At 42.2% G+C, this 25,749-nt stretch overlaps 2 protein-coding genes across 6 annotated transcripts in view; one reads left to right on the top strand and one right to left on the bottom strand.

The window, feature by feature from the left end:
• raf1a (Raf-1 proto-oncogene, serine/threonine kinase a) overlaps positions 1–13,450 on the top strand; it is a 37,838-nt gene extending 24,388 nt beyond the window's left edge. For all 5 annotated transcript variants that reach the window (XM_064923418.1, XM_064923416.1, XM_064923419.1 and 2 more), the window contains 2 exons: positions 11,434–11,568; positions 11,734–13,450. In XM_064923418.1, the coding sequence (XP_064779490.1) occupies positions 11,434–11,568; positions 11,734–11,874 (276 nt within the window). In that variant the 3' untranslated portion in view covers positions 11,875–13,450. The remainder of the gene's footprint in view (positions 1–11,433; positions 11,569–11,733) is intronic.
• A 1,094-nt stretch (positions 13,451–14,544) lies between these two features.
• On the bottom strand, positions 14,545–24,551 carry LOC135504660 (peroxisome proliferator-activated receptor gamma-like). Its single transcript, XM_064923420.1, has 6 exons — positions 24,350–24,551; positions 20,800–21,447; positions 20,401–20,539; positions 19,064–19,260; positions 18,044–18,521; positions 14,545–17,765 (listed from the first exon to the last, which is right to left on the bottom strand). Exons 2-6 carry the CDS (start codon positions 21,361–21,363, stop codon positions 17,518–17,520), a joined length of 1,626 nt encoding a protein of 541 aa, XP_064779492.1. The 5' UTR covers positions 21,364–21,447; positions 24,350–24,551; the 3' UTR covers positions 14,545–17,517.
• Positions 24,552–25,749: the final 1,198 nt, after the last annotated feature.

Below are 25,749 nucleotides of genomic sequence, written 5' to 3'. Positions count from 1 at the left end.
AGAGCTTGAAGTTTCTTATAGAGCTCCTGGTCAGTAATTGGGGAGTCCAGTGGATTTTGATTGTCCTTCATAGCTTTTTCTAATCCATTCAACTTCTCATGAATTTGGCGTTGTTCTGCGTTTGTGTCAATTTGAACGGTGTTGTAGACTCTTTTAAAATGGGTTGTCCATATGTCACCATTTTGTATCGCTATTTCCTCTTGTTTAGATTTTTTAAAGTTTTTTTCCAATTTTGCCAGAAGTTGTGTGTGTTTATGGGACTCCTCAATTAGTGATAGCTGCTTACTGTGCTTTTTTGGTTCTGAGTGTACGTTTATAGAGTTTTAAAGTCTCAGTAATGAAGGCGTAATACACCATTATTTGGGTCTCTGTGCTTTTGGTTGGATAGTTTTCTAAGTTTATTCCTTATAATTTAGCGGACTTAGCCAGGTTGTCGGATTCTCATGCCTCGGCGGGTTCGAAAGATTCCCCTGCCTTAGCTGGCTCGACAGGTTTCCATACCTCAGCGGGATCGACTGGCTCCCAGACCTCAGCGGGATCGACTGGCTCCCAGGCCTCAGCGGGATCGACTGGCTCCCAGGCCTCAGCGGGATCGACTGGCTCCCAGGCCTCAGCGGGATCGACTGGCTCCCAGGCCTCAGCGGGATCGACTGGCTCCCAGGCCTCAGCGGGATCGACTGGCTCCCAGGCCTCAGCGGGATCGACTGGCTCCCAGGCCTCAGCGGGATCGACTGGCTCCCAGGCCTCGACCGAGGTAACCGGGGAGGTCTCAGCTGGCTCCTCAGGCTCTTACGCCTCAGCCGGACTGACAGGTTTCCCGCGCCTCAGCAGGGGTGTCCGCTCCTAATCCCCGGGATTGTCATTTTGGTCAGCGTCTTGCTGTTGGAGCCACGCGCTGTCACATATGCTCCTCTTCGGCCTCTAGGTCACCAGGCTGCTCGTCATGGTGCACACCTGTCACCATCGTTACGCGCATTAGCGTGTCATTACTCACCTGGACTCCATCTCTTCCCTGATTACCTTCCCTATATATGTCACTCCCTTTGGTTCCTTCCCCAGGCATTATTGTTTCTGCTTCAGTTTCATGTCTGTGCATTGTTCGTGTTTCTTGTTTTGAATTATGTTTTCATTTATTTATTAAATGATTCACTCCCTGAATTTGCTTCCCAACTCCCAGCGCACACTAGGTTGTATTTACAATGGTGTTTGTTCTTCAGTTGTTGCCCTTTTCTTGTGGCAACAGGTCACAAATATTGCTGCTGTGATGGCACACTGTGGTATTTCACCCAATAGATATGGGAGTTTATCAAAATTGGATTTGTTTTCGAATTCTTTGTGGGTCTGTGTAATCTGAGGGAAATATGTCACTAAGATGGTCATACATTTGGCAGGAGGTTAGGAAGTGCAGCTCAGTTTCCACCCCATTTTGTGGACAGTGTGCACATAGCATGTCTTCTCTTGAGAGCCAGGGCTGCCTTTCTCAATAGCAAGGCTAAGCTCACTGAGTCTGTACATAGTTAAAGATTTACTTAATCTTGGGTCAGTCAGTGGTCAGGTATACTGCCACTGTACTCTCTGTTTCGGGCCAAATAGTATTCTAGTTTTTTTGTAAATCCTTTCCAATGTGTCAACTAAAAAATAATTACTTTTCTCATGATTTGGTTGGGTCTAATTGTGTTGCTGTCCTGGTGCTCTGTGGGGTTTGTTTGTGTTTGTGAACAGAGCCCCAGGACCAGCTTGCTTAGGGGGCTCTTCTCCAGGTTCATTTCTCTGTAGGTGATGGCTTTGTTATGGAATGTTTGGGAATCGCTTCCTTTTAGGTGGTTGAAGAATTTAATGTCTCTTTTTTCTGTATTTTGATAATTAGCAGGTATCGGCCTAATTCTGCTCTGCATGAATTATTTGGTTTTTCACATTGTACACGGAGGATATCTTTGCAGAATTCTGCATGCAGTCTCAATTTGGTGTTTGTCCCATTTTGTGAATTCTTGGTTGGTGAGCGGACCCCAGACCTCACAACCATAAAGGACAAAGGGTTCTATAACTGAAAGTATTTTTTTACCAGATCCTAATTGGTATGTTGAATTTTATGTTCCTTTTGATGGCATAGAAGGTCCTTCTTGCCTTGTCTCTCAGATAGGTAACTTCCACAAAGATGTGAACTGTGGCGCTGATGTTTAGGCCGAGGTATGTATTGTTTTTTGTGTGCTCTAGGGCAATGGTGTCTAGATGCAATTTGTTTTTGTGGTCCTGGCAACTGAACCTTTTTTGCAACACCATTATATTTGTCTTACTGAGATTTACTGTCAGGGCCCAGGTCACGAGATGAGCTATAAGTGTACCTACAATAGGAGTCACCTCGAAGCCTACCATTGATTATGTACATACTAGAGGTCGACCGATTTTTATGATTTTTCAACGCCGATACCGATTAATCGGCCTATTTTTAAAAAAATTAAATTTATTTTCAGATTTTATTTGTTTAAATGTTTATTTATTCATTTGTAATAATGACAATTACAACAATACTGAATGAAAACTTATTTTAACTTAATATAATACATCAATAAAATCAATTTAGCCTCAAATAAATCATGAAACCTGTTCAATTTGGTTTAAATAATGCAAAAACAAAGTGTTGGAGAGGTACAAGTGCAATATGTGCCTTGTAAGAAAGCTAACGTTTAAGTTCCATGCTCAGAACATGAGAACATATGAAAGCTGGTGGTTCCTTTTAACATGAGTCTTCAATATTCCCAGGTAAGAAGTTTTAGGTTGTAGTTATTATAGGACTATTTCTCTCTATACCATTAGTATTTCATATACCTTTGACTATTGGATGTTCTTAAAGGCACTTTAGTATTGCCAGTGTAACAGTATTGCTTCCGTCCCTCTCCTCGCTCCTACCTGGGCTTCAAACAGGAACACAACGACAACAGCCACCCTCGATGCAGCGTTACCCATGCATATAGCAAGGGGAACAACCACTCCAAGTCTCAGAGCGAGTAACATTTGAAATGCTATTAGTGCGCAGCCCGCTAACTAGCTAGCCAGTTACACCAGCCTAATATTGGGAGTTGATAGGCTTGAAGTCATAAACAGCTGCTGGCAAACGGACGAAAGTGCTGTTTGAATGAATGCTTACGAGCCTGCTGCTGCCTACCATCGCTCAGTCAGACTGCTCTATTAAATCATAGACTTAATTATAATATGATAACACACAGAAATACGATCCTTAGGTCATTAATATGGCAGAATCCGGAAACTATCATCTCGAAAACAAGACGTTTATTCTTTCAGTGAAATACGGAACTGTTCTGTATTTTATCTAACGGGTGGCATCCATAAGTCTAAATATTCCTGTCACATTGCGCAACCTTCAATGTTATGTCATAATTATGTAAAATTCTGGCAAATTAGGCGGTCCAAACTGTTGCATATACACTGACTCTGCGTGCAATGAACGCAAGAGAAGTGACACAATTTCACCTGGTTAATATTGCCTGCTAACCTGGATTTCTTTTGGCTAAATATGCAGGTTTAACAAAATGTTCTCGCATTTAATTTCTCTTCCAAAGAACGACAGCAGCCGTGCTATTGAATTGAGCCCTCCTAAAGCTAGACGAACCATACTCATTGATGTTTATGGTTAGGTACACATTGGAGCAATGATACGCACCGCATCGATTATATGCAACGCAGGACATGCTAGATAAACTAGTAATAGTCATCAACCATGTGTAGTTAAGTAGTGATTATGATTGATTGATTGTTTTTTATAAGATAAGTTTAATGCTAGCTAGCAACTTACTTTGGCTTACTGCATACGTGTAACAGGCAGCAGTCTCCTCGTGGAATGCAATGTAATCAGGTGGTTAGAGCGTTGGACTAATTAACTGTAAGGTTGCAAGATTGAATCCCCCGAGCTGCCAAGGTAAAAATCTTTCGTTCTGCCCCTGAACGAGGCAGTTATTAACCCACCGTTCCTAGGCTGTCATTGAAAATAAGAATGTGTACTTAACTGACTTGTCTAGTTAAATAAAGGTGTAAAATATATATTTTTTAAATCGCCCAAATCGGTGTCCAAAAATAACCATTTCCGATTGTTATGAAAACTTGAAATCGGCCCTAATTAATCGGTCATTCCGATTAATCGGTCGACCTCTGGTACCCAGCGTCCGACAGAGCTGCAGGAGCTGTGACCCGTCTTTGTTTGTTATGTTGTTGTAGTTGTGTCATGGGAGGCATTTAGGGGAGAGAATGCTGTCATCTCCAGGTAGGTGTTTGTCCCCCCGTGTGTAAAGTGTGTTGGGTTCTTGTCCAGTTCTGGTATTTAGGTTGCGACATGTCCCTGAGCCTGAGAAATGTTCATCTCCCCCTATAGGATGGAGAAACTGTCATAGTTAAAAGTATGGGGATTCTATTGGGGGGTATAGGTAGCACACATGAGGACATTTTTCTCTGTTGAGAGAATTTCCTTATTCATTTCAAGTCAGATGTTAAATGTTCCTGTTTTGACTAATTTAATAGAGTGGGTTAAGTCTGCTCTATACCAAATTAGCATACCTCCTGAGTCACTTCCCTGTTTCACACCTGGTAGTTGGATGGGACTACCAGCTCTCTGTAACCTTTAGGGCAACCAGTGGGTCCCTCTTTTTTTATACCATGTTTCTTGTAGGATGACAATGTCTGTAATTCCAATTTCTTTGAAGTCTGGGTTTCTGCTCTATAGGCCAAAGGCAGATGACCTCAGACCTTGTATATTCCAGGATGATATAGTAAAAGATTTGTGTTCCATAGTGTGTTGTTTTTGTGTGGTTTAGGCCCGAACCATCACAGTAGGTGTCAGCAGAGCAGAGCATGTTGAGCATCTTACGTTTCAGAGTCGTGGCTGAACGACGACATGAGTAACATACAGCTGGCAGGTTTTAAGCTTTTTTGGCAGGATAGAACAACAGCATCTGTGTATATTTGTAAACAACAGCTGGTGCACGAAATCTAAGGTCTCAAGTTTTTTGCTTGCCTGAGGTAGAGTATGATAAACTGTAGATGACACTATTTACCAAGAGTTTTCATCTGTATTTTTCATTGTTGTCTATATACCACCACAAACCAATGCTGGCACTAAGACCACACTCAATGAGCTGTCCATGGCCATAAGCAAACAGGAAAACGCTCATCCAGAGGCGGTGCTCCTAGTGGCCGGGGACTTTAATGCAAGGAAACTCAAATCCGTTTTATCTCACTTCTACCAGCATGTCAACTTCTCTGGGATATGTGGGACGGTAGCGTCCCACCTCGCCAACAGCCAGTGAAATTGCAGGGCGCCAAATTCAAAACAACAGAAATCCCATAATTAAAATTCCTCAAACATACAAATATTTTACACAATTTTAAAGATAAACTTGTTGTAAATCCAGCCACAGTTTCCGATTTTCAAAAAGGCTTTACGACGAAAGCACACCAAACGATTATGTTAGGTCGGCACCTAGTCACAGAAAATCACAGCCATTTTTGCAGCCAAAGAGAGTCACAAAAAGCAGAAATGGAGAGAAAATGAAACACTAACCTTTGATGATCTTCATCAGATGACACTCATAGGACTTCATTTTACACAATACATGTATGTTTTGCTCTATGAAGTTCATATTTATATCCAAAAATCTTTGTACATTAGCGTGTTGTTTTCAGTAGTTCCAAAACATACGGTGATTTTGCAGAGAGCCACGTCAATTTACAGAAATACTCATAATAAACATTGCTAAAAGATGTGTTATGCATGGAAATTTAGATCCACATCTCCTTAATGCAACCACTGTGTCTGATTTCAATTTTGTTTTATTAAAAAAGCACACCATGCAATAATCTGAGTACAGCGCTTCGACACAAAAACAAGCCATACAGATATCTGCCATGTTGTGGAGTCAACAGAAGTCCGAAATAGCATTATAAATATTCACTTACCTTTGATCTTCATCAGAATGCACTCACAGGAATCCCAGTTCCACAATAAATTATGGACTTTATCGAACAAAACAAACATTTATGTCCAAATACCTCCTTTTTGTTCGCGCGTTTAGACCTGTAATCCAAATTCACGACACCCGATCACTAGGTCCAGACAAACTCAAAAAGTTCCATTACAGTCCGTAGATACATGTCAAACGATGTATAGAATGAATCTTTAGGCTGTTTTAACATAAATCTTCAATAATGTTCCAACCAGAGAATTCCTTTGTCTTCAGAAATGCGCGCGTGATCAGCTCATGCCACTCTGGCAGTCCTCTGGTTGAATCAGCTCTCATTCCCCCCCACTTCACAGTAGAAGCCTCAAACAAGGTTCTAAAGACTGTTGACATCTAGTGGAAGCCGTAGGAAGTGCAATATGACACCATAGACACTGTATATTCGATAGGCAATGACTTGGAAAAACTACAAACCTCAGATTTCCCACTTCCTGGTTGGATTTCTTAACATGTTTTTGCCTGCTATTTGAGTTCTGTTATACTCACAGACATCATTCAAACAGTTTTATAAACTTCAGAGTGTTTTCTGTCCAATATTCATATTCTAGCTTTTAGACCTGAGTAGCAGACAGTTTACTCTGGGCACATTTTTATCCAAGCTACTCAATACTGCCCCCCATTCCCAAAGAAGTTAAATGTACAACCAGAGGGAAAAAACTCTAAGCCACCTTTACCCAACACACAGAGACACATACAAAGCACTCCCTCACCCTCCATTTGGCAAATCTGACCATAATTCTATCCTCCTGATTTCTGGATTGATGGTTTTAATGTTAAGGTTAGTACCCTGTATAAGTCCTTGCGAAAAAAATTCAAGTTTATCTAAATTTATCCAACTCTTATTCGCTCTCGCTCGCTCTCTCGCTCCCTCTATCACTCTTGCTCTCTCCCTCTCTCTCTCTCCATCTCCATCGCTCTATCTTGCTCTCTCTCTCTCGCTATATCTATCTCTCGTGCTCTCTCTTGCGCGCTCTCTATCTCTCTCGCACTCTCTCCCTCTATCTATCTCGCTCTCTATCTCCCGCTATATCTATCTTTCTTGCTCTCTCTCTCTCGCTCTCTCTCACTATCTCTCTCTATCGCTCTCTCTCTAGCTCTATCGCTATCTCTCTAGCTCTATCGCTATCTCTCTAGCTCTATCTCTATCGCTCGCTCTCTCGCTCCCTCTCACTCTCTCTCTCGCCCTCTCCCTCGCTCTATCTCTCTTGCTCTCTCTATCGCTCTCTCTCTTGCGCTCTCTCTTGCGCTCTCTCTATCGCTCTCTCTCTTGCTCTCTCTATCTAGCTCTCTCTCTCTCCAGCTCTATCGCTATCTCTTCCACGCTCTCTCTTGCACGCGCTCTCTCTCGCTATCTCTCACTATCTCTCGCTCTCTCTCTCACGCTCGCTCTCTATCTATCTATCTCGCGCTCTCTCGCGCGCTCTTTCGCACTCTCTCGCTCGCTCTTTCGCGTTGTCTTTCTCTTGCTCTCTCTCTCTCTCGCACTCTCTCTTGCTGTCTCTCTTGCGCACTCTCTATTGCTCGCTCTCTCTATTGCTCTCTCGCGCGCTCTCTCGCTTTCTCCATTGCTTGCTCGCTCTCTCGCTATCTATCTCGCTCGCTCTCTCTCTCGCTCTCGCTCTCTCTCTCGCGCTCTCTCTCGCTCTCGCTCTCTCGTGCTCTCTCTCTCTCTCGCACTCGCTCTCTCTCGCTCTCTATCTCGCTCGCTAACAACTACAACTACATTAACAACTACATTAACTACATTAACAACTACATTAACTACATTAACAACTATATTAATGAGAACAACAATACATTAAAGCAATGGTAGTGTCAACATGACTGAGAAGACACATGACATGATATAAAAGACAAAACAAAACGGGAAATATTATCGACATTACTTTTCACTTTTCACTAGTTGTCCCTCAGGTTGTAGCAGGAGGACACACATTTGGCTGCCAAAACTGCACATTTTGGATTTTCACCCAATAAATATTTGCTTTTTTCTTCATCTTTTATAGTTTCAAATTCTTTGTATTGAATTATAATTTTGGGAAAGAAATATTCTCTTAGGTCTGAGTATTTGTCACAGTGTAATAGGAAATGCAGCTCTGTCTCTACCTCTCACCTGGAGCAGAGTGAGCACAGCCTGTCCTCTCTGGGCAACCAGGTTTGTCTGTGACGACTGGTCTCTATAGCCAGACTGTGCTCAGTCTGTACCTAGTCAATGTTTTCCAAAGTTTTCTATCAAAGTTTTCTTTTAAATTTTTTGTGGTGTCTTTCCAATAGGTGATATATTTTTATTTTTGTTTTGTGATGATTTGGTTGGGCCAGATTTTCTGAGTACTGTCCTGAGGCTCTATGGGGTTGGTTTGGGTTGGTGAACCTTCCCAAGTTCTCTCACGTCACCCCGCTCCTCCGCTCTCTCCACTGGCTTCCAGTTGAAGCTCGCATCCGCTACAAGACCATGGTGCTTGCCTACGGAGCTGTGAGGGGAACGGCACCGCAGTACCTCCAGGCTCTGATCAGGCCCTACACCCAAACAAGGGCACTGCGTTCATCCACCTCTGGCCTGCTCGCCTCCCTACCACTGAGGAAGTACAGTTCCCGCTCAGCCCAGTCAAAACTGTTCGCTGCTCTGGCCCCCCAATGGTGGAACAATCTCCCTCACGACGCCAGGACAGCGGAGTCAATCACCACCTTCCGGAGACACCTGAAACCCCACCTCTTCAAGGAATACCTAGGATAGGATAAGTAATCCTTCTCACCCCCCCTTAAATGATTTAGATGCACTATTGTAAAGTGGCTGTTCCACTGGATGTCAGAAGGTGAATTCACCAATTTGTAAGTCGCTCTGGATAAGAGCGTCTGCTAAATGACTTAAATGTAAATGTGAACTGAGCCTCAGAACCAGCTGGCTGAGGGGACTCTTGACATTGTAGAGCTGTGTGATGGAATGTTTTAGGGTCACTTGTTTCTAGATGGTTGTAAAATTTGAATGCTCTTTTTTTCTATTCAAATGAGGAGGGGGTATTGGCCCAATTCTGCTTTACATGCGTTATTTTGAGTTTTTCTTTGCACTTGCAGTACAGTCTTGCAAAACTCTGCATGCAGTATTTCGATTTGGATGTTTGTTCCATTTGGTATATTCATTATTAGAGATTGGAACCCTATACTTCACTTCCATATAGAGCAACTGGTTCTTAAACTGATTGAAACATTTTGAGCCAGATTGTAATTGTAATTTCGATTTTGATGTTCCTTTTAATGGCATAGAATGCTCTTCTTGCTTTGTCTCTCAGCTCATTCACAGCCATGTGAAAGCTACCTGTGTTGCTGATATTTAGTCCTAGATATGTGTAGTTTTTGGTGTTCTAATAGAACTGTGTCCAAATAGAATTTATATTTGTCATCCTTATTTCCGGACCTTTTTTGGAATATCATTATATTTGGGTTTTTTAGGTTAACGGTCAGAGCCCAGGTCTGACAGAACCCGTGAAGACGATCTAGGTGCTGCTGTGATCCCTCTTTAGAGACAGCAGCACCAGGTCATCTGCGTACAGCAGACACTTGATTTCATTGTTGTGTAGGGTGATACCAGGTGCTGCCGATTCTTCTAATGTTTTGGCCAATTCATTAATGTTAAATAGTGTTGGACTTATTGGGCAGCCCTGTTTCACTCCTCGTCCCTGAGAGAAGAAGTCTGTTTGCTTGTTGCCAATTTTAACCGCACATTTGATTTAATAAAATCATATGTTTTCCCTCCAATACCATTTTCTATTAGTTTACAAAAAAGACCTTCGTGCCAAATTGAATCAAATGCTTTCTTGAAATATACAAAACACGAGTAGATTTAGCCTTTGTTTTGGTTTACTTGTTTATCAATTAGAGTGTGGAGGGTGTAAATGTGGTCTGTTGTACGATAATCTTTTAGAAATAAATCTGGCTTCTGCTCAGGACGTTGTGTTCGTCAAGGAAATGATGTAGTCTGCTATTTATAATAGTGCAGAGAATTTTCCCAAGTTGCTGTTAATGCAAATTCCTCTGCAATTCCTCCATTTTTATAGATTGGTGTGATCAATCCCTGGTTCCAAATATCGGGGAAATACCTGTTGAAGAGTTTGAGTATAGCCAATTTGAATTTGTGGTCTGTATATTTGATAATTTAATTTAAAATACCATCAGCACCACAGGCCTTTTTGGGTTGGAGAGTGCATAGTTTTTCCAATAATTCTTCTGTAATTGGGGTATCCACATGATTCTGATAGTCTTTGACTGCTGATTCAAGGATTTGTAATTTTTCTTGTATATCTTTTTGTTCTGGGCTCTTTGTTATATTGCTTTAAAGGTTTGCAAAGTGATTTCTCCACATATGCCCATTTTGTATAGCCAATTCCTCATGATGAGGTTTGTTTAGTTTATTCCAATTCTCCCAGAAGTGGTTTGATTCAATGGATTCCTCAGTTCCATTCAGCTGATTTCTAATGTGCTGTTCCTTTTTTGTTCTTAGGGTGTGTTTGTATTGCTTCAGTGTTTCCCCATATTGAAGGCGTATATTTTTGTTGTCTGGTTCTCTGTGTTTTTGATTAGATCTATTTCTCAATGACGCTCTCTCTATTGCTCTCTATCTCTCTCACTCGCTATCTATTTATCTCTCTTGCTCTCTCGCTCTCTCTCTTTCTCTGGTTCTCTCTCTATCGCTCTCTCTATCGCTATCTATATCTCTCGATCTCTCTATTGCGCTCTCTCGCTATTTATCGATCTCTCTCGCTAGCTATCTATCTATCTCTCTTGCTCTCTCTCACTCATCTCGCTATCTCGCTCGCTCTCTTTTGCTAGCTATCTCTATCACTATTTCTATCGCTCTCTCTCGCTCTCTCTATTGCTCTCTCTATCTCTCTCGCTCTTTATCTGTCTTTCACTCGCTATCTATTTATCTCTCTCGCTCTCTCGCTCTCTCTCTTTCTCTGGTTCTCTCTCTCTTTCTATCTATATCTCTCGATCTCTCTATTGTGCACTCTCGCTCTTTATCTATCTCGCTAGCTATCTATCTTGCTCTCTCTTGCACTCGCTATCTAGCTATCTCGCTCGCTCTCTCTTGCTATCTATCTCTATCGCTATTTCTATCGCTCACTCTCTCTTTCACTCTCTCTATCGCTTGCTCTCTCTCTATTGGCCAGGTGTCAGGTTTGGCTCACATTATCTGAGGACTCGCCTTTCATTATCTGACGACTCACCTGTCCTCAGTGTAGTAATGTCACAACCAGTGGTTCAGACTGGCAGACAGACTTGTATGGAGCTGTTTCAATATCATCTGGTCACCACATTCTTCTCACAGCAGGTATTACAATATTAGGGACTCACTGTGACTTCCACAGAAAGCAATAACACTGTGACCCTTCATCTCTGTCTCCCCTGTCAGATCATCTTCATGGTGGGTCGGGGGTACCTGTCTCCAGACCTCAGTAAGCTTTATAAGAGCTGCCCCAAAGCCATGAAGAGGCTGGTGGCTGACTGCATCAAGAAAATCAAAGACGAGAGGCCTTTGTTTCCCCAGGTACACCTGAGTCTTGCTAATGGCTTTTCTTTTTACATTATCTCTCCATCTTTATTTAGGACATTTCTAAAATGGCTGAAGTGGGTTGATGGCACTGTACCAAATGCCTCCACGTTTTGCTAGGAGTGCTTCGAATCTTCCTCGCTTTCTCTCCCTCTCTTCCAGATCCTGTCATCCATTGAGCTGCTCCAGCACTCCCTGCCTAAGATCAACCGCAGTGCCTCGGAACCCTCCCTGCACAGAGCCTCCCACACCGAGGACATCAACGTCTTCACATCAACCTATAGCAGGCTGCCTGTGTTCTAGAATTACAGCACCCAACATGCCCCTCCTACATGCTCCTGTTCCAAAACATACACACGTGTGCATGAGCGCGCACACACGCACCCAGACACGCTCACACACACACACTCACCCAGACACGCTCACACACACACGCTCACACACACACGCTCTCACACACACGCTCACACACAGACAGAATATCACCGGCAAAGAGGAAGAGGACTGACTGGGAGGAAAGGTGACAGTTAATGGGATCAATATGGGATTTCAGTCACTGACTGAGTTGTGCCAGTGATGGTTTCGGTGTAAAGAGCAGAGAAAGACTACCCATTGGTTTGGAGAAGATGATTGGCAGTGAAGGAAATGAATGCCCATTTCTAGGTTTAGTCAGAGACCTACTTTTCCCCATGGCTAATATGGTTGCAACGGACAGAGTGGCAATGCAGTTAGTGTAATATGTGAAAGAAAGCACACCTACCTGGGGCCAGTGAGGCAGCACCCTCTGTGGGTCGGGAATGCATCCGGTTTTCAGGGGAAATGGAAAGAGCGCCTGTGACACGACTTCTGCTTCCACTTTGTTTTGCTGGGCAGGTGGTCAAAATGGTGAGAGCATTGCGCCAGTAAACACAAGTTTGCCAGATTGAATCCCAGAGTTGAAAAGGTGAAAAATCCCTGTGTGCCATTGATGATAAATGTAACGTAACGCTTTTGGACGTTAACAAGGCGACACTCCATCTTAACTCGCCCTCCACGTTTAGTGGATTGGTTCAACAGTGCAGAAGAGAACCTCCCTCCCTCCCAGTTAAAAAAAAAATAAAAAAATCTTGTCAGGACCAGAAAGAAAGAAATGTTGCTCAGGTGTTTCTTTTACTCCTGCTATGTTAGGTTAGTGAGGTAGAGACATCGAAGGAACCGCATGCGAGAGAACAGTAAAGAAGCTCTCTAATCTCTGTGCTGTGAAGCACACCTTTCTGTCTTGACTGACAGGGACTGACTTCCTTGGTTTATTATGAAGGATAGTTTCTCTAAGCTGACCTCCCCGAAGAGGAGATGAAGCCTAGACAAAGACCCTGCACAAACCTCACCTCGGATGATTCTTATAAAACAAAAAACAGTGTGACGCAATCCGTTGTTTTTTTTTTTTTTTTAGGATTATTTGATTGTACATTGTCTTAAATCAGATAGAGATACGAAATGATTATCAGTGTCTTCATCTTCATGCTTTTATTCTTGTTTTGTTTTGTTATTCTGGAAAATTATAGTCTGTCACCATGAGTGATTGAGGAAGACAGTTTTTTATTTTTTTTGTGCACATTTGAACTAAAGCGATGACTATTTCTCCGGTCCATGTGATTTGTTCATGGCTTTGCTGAGAGTTCTTATCAGTAGTTACCTACACATTTGAATCAGCCTTCTCTTTGGTTTAACCATCACCAGCTGGATATTAGGCAGTTCTCTTTAATATGTAGAAAAAATATTTGACATCTAATTAGCTTTTTTTGTCTGCCATGTCTCTTTCAGGAGGTTAAACATTTTATTGTAAACGTGGTGAGAATGTTTATTCCATGTTATTTTAATAAAATTAAGTTAAACTAAATTGCAGAAGTGTTCAAAATCTTCCGTTCTTTGTTGCTACTGACTGGCAAAAGTTGCTGACTAGTGGGGCCTCAGATGGTTAGCGGACACTGATTTTGTCTGCTCTCAAGTGCTTGCTTTAATCTTGACTGTTCCAGATGTTGAGACACTGGTCTCCACCATTGAACCCCCTGCTGCCTCTCTCTGTGCACTGCCTCTCAGTAGGATCCCATACATGTGCAATACTTTGTGGCTGGGTGCAATGTTTGCTGTTGCAGTAGCAGTGTGGTGCAATCACACCGTGGATCCAGTTGAGACACACCACTAGGTGATTCCACCATTGGGCAATGGCACTAGGTGCTCCACAGCTATTGGCAAGCCCACTGGAAAAACAGCCTACCTGAGAGAGAGAGAGGAGAAAGACACACTTGGTGGAGAGATGGGATTAAATGATAACACATCCAAACAAAGCTATTGGGTAACACTTTAGTTGAAGTGGCTGCTTATGTGCTACATTGCCCTATAAACATCCACACACCTATACAATCATAGACTCTTGTGTTCTATAATGATGTCTCTGATGTTTGTATCCAGCCTGGCCTCAGTCAGCCCAGCCAGCATCTCAGTTGGTTATCAGACCTAACTGGGGGATTTGATATGGAACCATTTCAGTGCCAGCAGAAATAGTATTTGAATTTGTATCTAGATATTGAATTTGAATAAAACATTTTTATTTGTAATTCACATACTGATGATTGAATTCATACATTTTACTTGTATTTCATGATTTGAAACTTTATTGAATGACTATTGCAATTTATTGAACATTCAAATTCAATATTTATACATTGTTTCAATATGGTAAACATTGCATTCATTGTCTGCATCAAGTTTACGAACTATAATTTCAAGTTGATCAATCTTTCGTATATTCAACTTCTCAGATGCATTCAGATTCGGTTGTCTATTTTTGTATACAGTGCATTCAGAAAGTATTCAGACCCCTTGACTTTTTCCACATTTTGTTACATTACAGCTTATTCTAAAATGGATTAAATTAAATAGTTTCCTCATAAATCTACACACAATAGTCCATAATGACAAAACGAAAACAGGTTTTAAGATTTTTTGCAAGTTTATTAAAAATAAAAACAGATACCTTATTTACATAAGTATTCAGACCATAGAAAGAGAGAAATTCAACATGCCACATTGGCTTCAGAACCCACCAGAAGCTTCTGTTTAACACGAGAGCATTTGATTCTATCTGTTCTCTATATTTCCTGGCTGGTAATGTACCAGGATGTTTGGAATCTGAATTTAGAGAAGCTGAATCTGAATGCATCTGAGAAGTTGAATATATACATTTTGATAAACTTGATAAACAGACAATGATTTCAATATTTACCATATTGAAACTCAACATATAAATATTGGATTTGTATGTTTATTCAATTCCGTTTAAAATCATGAAAAGTTCAATTTATGAATTGAATGGCTACATTTGTGCATCACACATTATTGTACATCAAAGTATTTAATTAAAATTCAATATCCAAATACACATTCGAAATTATGGAATTAAAATACAATTTATGTTGGCACTGAAATCGCTCCATAGGTTGTGACAGGGCATAAGCTTTAGGATCCATGTACGGTTTGTTCAATCAATATCTGATCTTAAACAACAAAGACGGATAATCAATTTTGATTACGTGAATTAATTTTTCTATGTCGCCCACAAGATTTGAATGAATGAGCACACACGGTGTGGGCATAGTAAGGGCTGCCATAGGAAACGTGTACTAGCAGTTTCAAAGTAAAAGCCGTGTGACTCCAACGTTACTTACCTGACCATCGCTTCGGCTAGCTAGCTTTTGCAATTAGTAATGTGATTTATTATATCTTACTGAACCATTTGTCTCAAAAAAGGGAAGGGAAAAATAGCCATGGCGTCATCGAAAGTTGTGAATCGCAAGGCCTTTATTGGCTGGCCTCTTTGGCTTCTATTTCTGTGGAGTTTTGCTATCTGTTTGTTTAACTGTTCTATTTCTGCTTTCTGACAGGCCACAGAGACTGCTGAAAATAAGACGAGCAATAGAATACAAATAGCAAACTCTAATCTGGCCCTATGGCGACAAGAGCTCCACAAGGCGGCATGCTGTGATCATGTTGCTGCCTACTTTGCTTGTACACATGCAGCAGATTCAACCTCCTCACACAGGGGGTGCTATAGAAGGTCCAGGGGGCTTTAAGTCGCCTACGTTATTCAATATCTACAAACACAAGTATACAGGTCATTCCTCCTTGCACATACAACAAAGCCCGTGTGCAACCCATGTGCAGATATCCCTTTAAAAACACACACACGTGCACACAGACACAGTACACAGAGCCATGCTGGAGGAGACACAGCATCTAATCTGCAGAGCACAGGTGTCCACCGAGACAGAATACAGCCGTGGGCATGGTGACAGTAACTCATGACAAGCCCAGTAGGGTGTATACCAAATACAGCTCAAGGATGAACCATATAAAGACCGGATTCACTCAAAACAAAAGCTGTCTATCAATGCATGACCAGTGTCTGAACACAGAAAGAGACAAGGCATTGGTTGGATATACAAGGCATTGGTTGGATATACAAAATCCTGTTTTTTTTGGGGGGGGGGCATCTACATTTACATTCAAAAGATAGACACTTATAGTAGATAAGTGTGTACTGCAGGTCTACTTCCTGTAATGCAGATTGTTAGTTCACGGAAGCATTGTAATATATGTCACTGAGCAGATGCTTTTATCCAAAGCAACTTGCATACCTATTCATTATGGGTGTTCCCTGGAATCAAACCCACGACCCTAGCATTACAAACGCCATGCTCGACCATCTGAGCTACAAAGGACCACTCTATTGTATCATTTCCCCAATGATGTTTTGACTAAACTGAAGTATTTTAAATAATGCCATATCTCAATGTAGATCAAATACACCATGTATAGCAATAATCATAAAGCCCTTCAAGTCACCCTAACATAAGAGCTGGAACATTTCACCATGTGTCAGCAACAGTGGAATATCATGACATTGCATAACGTCATAAAGCAACAGAATGTGCAATATATTCACCAGCAGATGGCAACATTGAGCAATACTTGCATGTACTTACTAGAGAGGATTTTCGTATTGCTTATTCAGGTCATTATAAACAACACGGGATATATGTCCGTGGTAGTACATGTCATATACTATGTTAGGCAAAAAGATGGATGCATTATACACTGACATGTTTGGAGAGGGTCGTGTTGAGGAAATGGAAACTCGAGATGTTTTCACATTTCTCTAACCCCTATAGAATGATTCAAAGACAAGGAGACTCGATATGCTGTACATAACAAATTATTTGAATGAGCTATATTTGTTTTCATTCTACTTCCTTCTGTCTGTTTCTTTTTTAGTACATTGATTGGATTATTTTATGATATAAAGCTACACAAATAAAGTTATTATTGTTATTATTACAAATGTGTATCATTAACAAAAAATGTATTAGGATAACATATTGTTTTCACATTATATTACACCCTCAGCCAAGCTTTATTCTATTTGTCAAATGCTCCAATGAATGCCCTGCAATTGAAAGTACTTCTCCCTTCAGCACAGCAGAAGACTGAATAGCTGCAACAACAACGAGACAGTGAGAAGCTCTGTAATGAATCATTCACAGTGTAGTACAGTTCAAAGACCCTTCCAAGAAACCAATCTTTCCCCTTACTGAATATCAAACAGAGGGTTCAGCGGAGCGGCAGAACGTGTCTTTGTTACGGAGGTCACTTCTGAAGTCAGACATTCGGTTTCCTTGAGAACCTGACGAAGAATAGCCTGGTCTCAGTGACTATTGTTGTTACGACGTACAAGCCACAGAGGAGTTGACGAAGCACAAACAGGTCTAGGACCAGGCTAGTTAAAGATCTATAAGGGTCTACACATTGTTACAGTAATCACAATTGGGATAATACTGTACTACTGTATATATCACAGTGAGCAGTCTTCTATTCCTTCATAGCTGTTAAACTGAGTCCCCCTCCACTTTAGTACAGGTCTCTCATGATCTCCTGCAGTAGGGGATGCAGACACACCTCCAGCTCCTGCTTCTTGAGCAGGTGGATGAGGCGGACGTGGTTGGGCACCAGCTGCCGCAGGTCGGTCATCTTCTGCAGTAGCTTGGCGAACAGCTGGGGGCAGCCTGGGTGGATGGTCTTCAACTGCAGCTCCAGGGCCTGCAGCACTGTCTCCTGGAGGTCCTCAATGGGCTTCACGTTCACCAGGCCTGGACGGTCTACAGTAGAATACAACGTGGTCAAGGTTAGTCACCAGAGGGTGGGAGAGGGAAATAGAGGAAGGTTGGACAAACAGTATACAGCAAATGATCTGAAGTTATAATGATCTACCCGATGAGCAAAGACCAAGTCCAATTGTAAGGACACAGCACAAAAGAGGACCCCATTACTTTATATCTGGTCTCAAGCCCAATCAAGTCGTCTCTGAACAATAAAAAAAAGGCAATCTTGCAGATCCTGCATATAAATGCATACATGAAAACTGAAAAACAATCACCTCCACTGAGGATGATGACGGCGAAGAAGAGCGCCATATCACTATCGTCCAGCTCCAGCACGTTGAACTTTACCGCAAACTCAAACTTGGGCTCCATCATCTCACAGAAGGGCTTCCTCAGGCTCTTGAGGAACTCTCGGGTCATGAAGATCTGTCCATAGGCAAACAGTGTGCCGTCCTTGTTCATGAGCGGCGCCAGCATGGTCGTCATGACCTCGATGACCCCGTACTTCAGCAGGATCACCTGGTCGTTCATGTCCAGCTCTGTGAACCCAGGGATGCTCTTGGCGAACTCTGTAACCTCTTGTACGGCCTCGGCGGAGCGGATCTGGATGCGGCGGAAGACAGAGAGCTCCAGCTCCCCAGCAGGCTCCTCAGGGGGCAGGACGGACCTCTGGCGCTCCAGTACTGGGAGCTGTCTACAGTTTATAAAGTACTGACCCGCCGTCAGAGACTTCATGTCATGGATGACAAACGGCTGGAAGAAAAGAGATGCACCCCATAGGTAATTAACTACGTAAAGAAGCATTTCCATCCATTGTCATTCATTCTCTTGGGACTTAGTAGTGATTCTAGTATTAGGCACCTTGCTTGGTGCACAAGGGTTAATCTAACTAGGAAATAAAAGGTCAATTAAAATCCTGACTTTTGTGTTTGTTTCCTTGAGATCCAAAATTCAATCTGTTTCTCTAAAATATAAATAACGGTCTATTAGTCATTTCCTCTTAGACAAACTAACATGACCCAATATTACTGCTTCCTATAGAACATTGATATTTTGCTACCAGTAAATCAGCACAGAGTGGATCGACCAAAAACTGTGATATTCAAATAAATAGAACCAAATGTCTGGTATGTGTGTTTGAGTGTATGTGTGAGAGAGAGCGAGAGTGTTCGGTGAAATGGCTTTCAATGGGTCTGTTCTGATTGATCTCACAAATTCCCCATGGACATCAATGCATCATTCCCGTAACACTGTGTGTGCATGTACAGTATCTCAAGTAACACCTGGGCCCTTACTGAGTTTCCGTGGGTCTTTCCAGAGAGGATGGCCTTGGCCTTGCTCTTGGTCAGGGGAAAGTGTCTGTGGTAGGACAAGCACAGCTGTCTGGACAGGGCTCTCAGGTCCGCTGACTCTGGGTTCCTGGGGTCCACATCCATAAACTCAGCCTGCAGCTTCTCTCTCTCCACCTGGGGCATCCGGCCGAAGCGGATGGCTGCATGGGGGCATCAGGGAGGTTTACAGTTAGCATTACATTCTGCCTGGCGCCAGTCAGACGCTTTCTGTATTAAACAATGCTTGCTCAAACAAGACAATGACAAATAGGTTAGCTAAAGAAAGACTATACTTCATCCCACTGTGTAGAAAACTTTCCAAAGTCTAAAGGCCCTTTTCAGACAGACAACTGCTGTTGAAACAGTTCATATTGAATATGTGTAACACCCTTGACATTAAATAAGTGTTATCAAATAGGACAACTAACCCTGTCACCCCTTTGTGAGTGGGCGTTACTCAGATTGTGATTGTACAATAAATATGGCTGCAGAAGGGCTTATGAACTTTTACAATAGTTCTCATGGTCTCCATTTGGAGCCCAGCCCATCTATCTAAGCATTTTATGTCGTGGCCACATTATCTGTCTTAATTCATCAATGATTACACTAAAAATATTTAACTGAACAAAAATGTGATGATTTCTCGACATTATATGGATGAGCTGAGACAAAGTTGCGTGCACATATTGTGTAACCGAGCAATGTCAACTGATGGTAAATCGAATCGAAGTTTACACAGATTTGCAGGTGTTATAGCAGGTGCAGTGAAACGCTTGCGTTAACAGCTCTAACAGTGCAGTAGAATGTCTAGCAAATACACAAATTAAAAATCATGTTAAGAACAAGAAACATCAGAACGACATGACAACATCTCCTGAGAGCTTTGCTGTGTCTGCCAGCAGTTGTCCCATCACAGGTAATAAAAGAGTACAAAGGTCACTGTTATACAAACTAACATATAAATCACCAATAGCAAGCTGTCGCTGAGATTGTGGACAGGCTGCATACCACTGACATACAAACAGGATGAAACTGCATTTTTATCTGATTTTGCCCAACATAAGGCTGTATTTAAAAGCACATCAAATGCAATGTTCAAACACATAATGTGACCAGCTAAGGCAGACGGACAGGAATGTGCTTATGGTTGCTATCTATCTCTTCCAAATTGAGGCAAAATGAATTGGAGCAGCCCAAAAACATTTACATGACGCTCAGCTTTGGCGTTATCATCTATGACAAATCATGACCCTTACAAACCTTTGTAGATTATTGTTTATTTTTTACATAACAGTGCTTACCGTCGTGTGACATGCCCACAAGCAGACATTTCTGAAAGCGACAGTACTGGCACTTATTCCGGCTCTTTTTGTGAATCCGACAGTGCAGCTCACAGTGGTCATACACCAGTTTTAACCGCACGGTTCTGCGGAAGAATCCCTGAGAGAAAGGCAGAGAACATGTTGATTGTAGAATCCTACAGCAGCGGTTGGCTGTAATTATTTCACAGGAAAAAAAAATAGAAAGAAATGTCAACAAAAACCATGAGCTTTACACTAATCCAAGGGCCAGGGTGCGTGTTTAAGTTTCAGGGTAAATCCTTACTAATATGGCCCCATGGAGGTCACAGAGCAAGACATTTCTATACCTTCAAGCATTCACAAGCCAACAGAACCAAAGGAGGTAGGTCTCAGTCCTACCTTGCAGCCCTCACAGGCATGGACCCCATAGTGGAAGCCTGAGGCCGTGTCCCCACACACTCTACAGTCAATATTGAGCGGAGAGCTGGCGTCTGTGTAAGTAGGGGGATTGGAGTGATTAAATGATTGGCTTCTGTCTGGGCTGTGGTTGATTGAGTGGTTTCTGTCTGGGCTGTGGTTAAATGATTGGCTTCTATCTGGGCTGTGGTTAAAAGAGTGGCTTCTGTCTGGGCTGTGGTTGAATGAGTGGCTTCTGTCTGGGCTGTGGTTACATGAGTGGCTTCTGTCTGGGCTGTGGTGATGGGAACTGTTGTGGCTGTGGTGATGGGAACTGTTGTGGCTGTGGTGATGGGAACTGTTGTGGCTGTGGTGATGGGAACTGTTGTGGCTGTGGTGATGGGAACTGTTGTGGCTGTGGTGATGGGAACTGTTGTGGCTGTGGTGATGGGAACTGTTGTGGCTGTGGTGATGGGAACTGTTGTGGTTGTACTCTAGAGAAGGGAGATAAGGGTAGTCCAGCATCGACAGGGTCTCCATGTCAAAACTATTCATCTTGTTGTCCATCTCTGCCAAGTCCAACGTGCCCAGCCCAAAACTCAGCAAGGACCACGCTGCTCTCCGTGTCCACCATCTCTGGATAAGAAGACACTAGACAGCAGTGTTAAAAGAAAAAGGTCATCCAACAGTATAACCATCTCCATTCACTGTACATAGAGCTAGACAAGGAGATAACAGAAAAGGAAAACCATTAATTACCTCCGCCGTTGTAACTGTACTGTAGCCTGTTAAGACTAAGAAACAGAACTGGACTAATTCTACATTCACGCTGATATGGATCTGGTTATGGACTGTACCGTACATTAGATTCGGGGCGAACACAGGAATGCAATTTAAGAATGGTTTCATTGAGCTTGCAGTAGTGCTTAACAGATAGTGACAACTTATTCGTCTGCCCCCCTGGTAGGAACTCTCAGCCCCACTGTCAGTGAACTCACACTTCTGTATGATTTCAGCGGGACAGTAAGAATATCTTAGACGCTAGTAAAATGTCTCCTCTTATAGAACACACAGACAGATCTTAAGATGCATTAGTAGAGACAGGTCAATATATAGCCATGCTCACTTCAACTCAAAGAAAGACAGGTCTAACTACTCTCTCTATCTCTCTCCCTGCAGAAATCGAGATATGATTCAATAAAACATCTCTGATTGTAGGATGATAAATTCCCTTTCTGTTGTAGCTATTCTCTTTCAAAAGTCACGAGAGAACTTTAATGGGTGGCATTGGCCATAAATCAAGAGGCAATGCATCATTTGATAATACATTTGTGGGAAGAGGGCCAGGCTTTCAGTGTGATGCATCAAATGCTCATTCTAGTAGGTTTGTTTTCTAATAGACATCCATTCCTAGTACAAGACCTAATTACAACCTCTAACAGGCTCAAATAGGTCTTGCACATGCTCAAACCTGTGCTGTGTGCAATATAAAATATGTGTGTTTTTGGTTTTACTATCCTTGTGGGGACCAACAGTGAGGACATTTCGTCACAAGGAAAAAGGATATTTTAGGCTTAGGGGTTAGGTTTAGGGTAACAATTAAGGTTAGGGTTAAAATTAGGGTTAGGGGTTAGGTTTAGGAGTAAGGGTTAGGGAAAATAGGATTTTGGGAATCAATGGGAATCAATTGTTTTGTCCCCACAAGGATAGTATAACAAACGTGTGTGTGTGTGTGTGTGTGTGTGTGTGTGTGTGTGTGTGTGTGTGTGTGTGTGTGTGTGTGTGTGTGTGTGTGTGTGTGTGTGTGTGTGTGTGTGTGTGTGTGTGCGTGTGTGCATCATAATGATGATAAATGGGAAACTCAATCATCAAGTTTGCGGACGACACAACAGTGGTAGGCTTGATTACCAACAACGACGAGACAGCCTACAGGGAGGAGGTGAGGGCCCTCGGAGTGTGGTGTCAGGAAAATAACCTCACACTCAATGTCAATAAAACTAAGGAGATGATTGTTGACTTCAGGAAACAGCAGAGGGAACACCCCCCTATCCACATTGATGGAACAGTAGTGGAGAGGGTAGTAAGTTTTAAGTTCCTCGGTGTACACATCACAGACAAACTGAATTGGTCCACCCACACAGACAGCATTGTGAAGAAGGTGCAGCAGCGCCTCTTCAACCTCAGGAGGCTGAAGAAATTTGGCTTGTCACCAAAAGCTCTCACAAACTTCTACAGATGCACAATCGAGAGCATCCTGTCGGGCTGTATCACCGCATGGTACGGCAACTGCTCCGCCCACAACCGTAAGGCTCTCCAGAAAGTCGTGAGGTCTGCACGACGCATCACCGGGGGCAAACTACCTGCCCTCCAGGACACCTACACCACCCGATGTCACAGGAAGGCCATAAAGATCATCAAGGACAACAACCACCCGAGCCACTGCCTGTTCACCCCGCTATCATCCAGAAGGCGAGGTCAGTACAGGTGCATCAAAGCTGGGACCGAGAAACTGAAAAACAGCTTCTATCTCAAGGCCATCAGACTGTTAAACAGCCACCACTAACATTGAGTGGCTGCTGCCAACACACTGACTCAACTCCAGCCACTTTAATAATGGGAATTGATGTAAAATATATCACTAGCTACTTTAAACAATGCTACTTAATATGATGTTTACATACCCTACATTATTTATCTCATATGTATATGTATATACTGTACTCTATATCATCTACTGCATCTTTATGTAATACATGTATCACTAGCCACTTTAAACTATGCCACTTTGTTTACATACTCATCTCATATGTATATACTGTACTCGATACCATCTACTGCATCTTGCCTATGCCGCTCTGTACCATCACTCATTCATATATCTTTATGTACATATTCTTTATCCCTTTACACTTGTGTGTATAAGGTAGTAGTTTTGGAATTGTTAGCTAGATTACTCGTTGGTTATTACTGCATTGTCGGAACTAGATGCACAAGCATTTCGCTACACTCACATTAACATCTGCTAACCATGTGTATGTGACAAATACATTTGATTTGAAATGACCTACACATACCTAAACAGAAGACTGACAAAGTCCCGTGGAATAGTCTTGTTACCAAAGTGGAATGATTTTAATAGTTAGTGTGTTAGAAGTTGGTAAACTAGGAAACACCTGAATTTTGGTGATCATATAGAGGTCTCGATTATACAATAATATAAAAATAGTAACATAAATTGAAATAAATGACATCTTTGTCAAACTGTCAAATGTTGACAGTAGCCTTTTTCCAGTTTGAATTACAGACAAAGTTAACATTTAAATTCACAACAGAAATCTTCATTATAATTCAACAATGTTTTTTATGCCAATGCAAATAGGTCTAAATAAATTGTCAAATGAAATAAATTAAAGCCTTTGATCGATCTAAGACCAGTATCAGTTTAAGCAAAGCATTGTCAGACATCAGTTTCACGTGTTCACCTTTAGCCTGAGCCAGGCAGTCTACATTCTCACGTATCAGAATAATTCAAGGCTGATATAGCATAGCCTACCTGTCCTGGTCTTCTACGCAAAAATAGCCTTATAACGCTTCACCACGCACTTGTAGAGCTAAATTCACATATTCCACCATCATCTTTCTTCCTTTTTCTTGATCCCGTTGTAGCTGAATTATAGGCCAGGGCACTGCAGGTTGCATGTGGGTCATATGGCCAGTATCTGAATGACAGAAGTTTCCCTCACCCAGTTACAGCCTGCATATACTTCCCTTCCCCCATCAATTTGCGGGATGGACTTTGGAATCATTACTTCACGGAAGACTGGAGACAAACCTGTTGCTCAAAGAGTGATTATCTGATTTGATAGGTAGGCTGGAAGAGTATAATGATGTAGGCTACTGTAGACTCCTTTCTGAGAGTGTTTGTGATTCTCGTAAGGTGTGAAGCACTGTATTCAGAGCAGCAGTACACAGAAATCCATAGGCCAACAGGGGTCCATTTTGACATAAAGGAGTAAAAATAAAAATAAAAGTCATCATTTCAAAACAAATATTTTATCCTTCTGAAATGTTTTAACTTTGTCAAGCAATTACCCTGAAAAAATATCTAAATGCAAGATGTAAAGTGTTTGTCCTATGTTTCATGAGCTGAAATAAAAGATAACCAACATTTTCAATATGCAAAGAAATGTGTATTTCTCAGAAATTTTGTGCACAAATTTGTTTACATCCCTGTTAGTGAGCATTTCTCCTTTGCCAAGGTAATCCATCCACCGGACAGGTGTGGCATATCAAGACGATGCACCTTGTGGTGCACCTTGTGCTGGGGACAATAAAAGGCCACTCTAAAATGTGCAGGTTTGTCACACATGCCACAGATGTCTGAAATTCTGATAGAGCGTGCAATTGGCATGATGACTGCAGGAATGTCCACCAGAGCCGTTGCCAGAGAATTCAATGTTAATTTCTCTACCATAAGCTGCCTCCAACGTCATTTTAGAGAATTTGGTAGTATGTCCAACCGGCGTCTCAACCACAGACCACGTGTATGGAGCCGCGTGGGTGAGCGGTTTGCTGTTGTCAATATTGAGATACCATGACGAGATCCTAAGGCCCATTGTCGTGCCATTCATCCACCACCATCACCTCATGTTTCAGCATGATAGTGCACTGCCCCATGTCTCAAGGCTCTGTACACAATTCATGGAGACTGAAAATGTCCTAGTTCTTCCATGACCTGCTTACACACCAGACATGTCACTCATTGAGCGTGTTTGGGATGCTCTGGATCAATGTGTACCATGTACCTGCCAACAGCAAGCAACTTCGCACAACCATTGCAGAGGACTGGGACAACATTTCACAGGCCACAATCAACAGCCTGATCAACTTTACGCTAAGGAGAAGGCAAACGCTGGTTACACCAGATGCTGACTAGTTTCTGATCCTGATCAT

The sequence above is a fragment of the Oncorhynchus masou genome, chromosome 18 (assembly GCF_036934945.1).
Source record: "Oncorhynchus masou masou isolate Uvic2021 chromosome 18, UVic_Omas_1.1, whole genome shotgun sequence".
Taxonomy (NCBI): domain Eukaryota; kingdom Metazoa; phylum Chordata; class Actinopteri; order Salmoniformes; family Salmonidae; genus Oncorhynchus; species Oncorhynchus masou.
This window is presented reverse-complemented; position numbering and strand designations above follow the sequence as displayed.

Excerpts from the sequence above, each read along its gene's own strand:
- LOC135504660 (XM_064923420.1), bottom strand. The coding sequence starts at position 21,363 with ATGGACAACAAGATGAATAGTTTTGACATGGAGACCCTGTCGATGCTG. Across the intron at positions 20,540-20,799 it reads ATGCCTGTGAGGGCTGCAAG|GGATTCTTCCGCAGAACCGT; the intron begins GTAGGACTGAGA and ends CCTTTCTCTCAG. Across the intron at positions 19,261-20,400 it reads TGTGGGCATGTCACACGACG|CCATCCGCTTCGGCCGGATG; the intron begins GTAAGCACTGTT and ends GCCCCCATGCAG.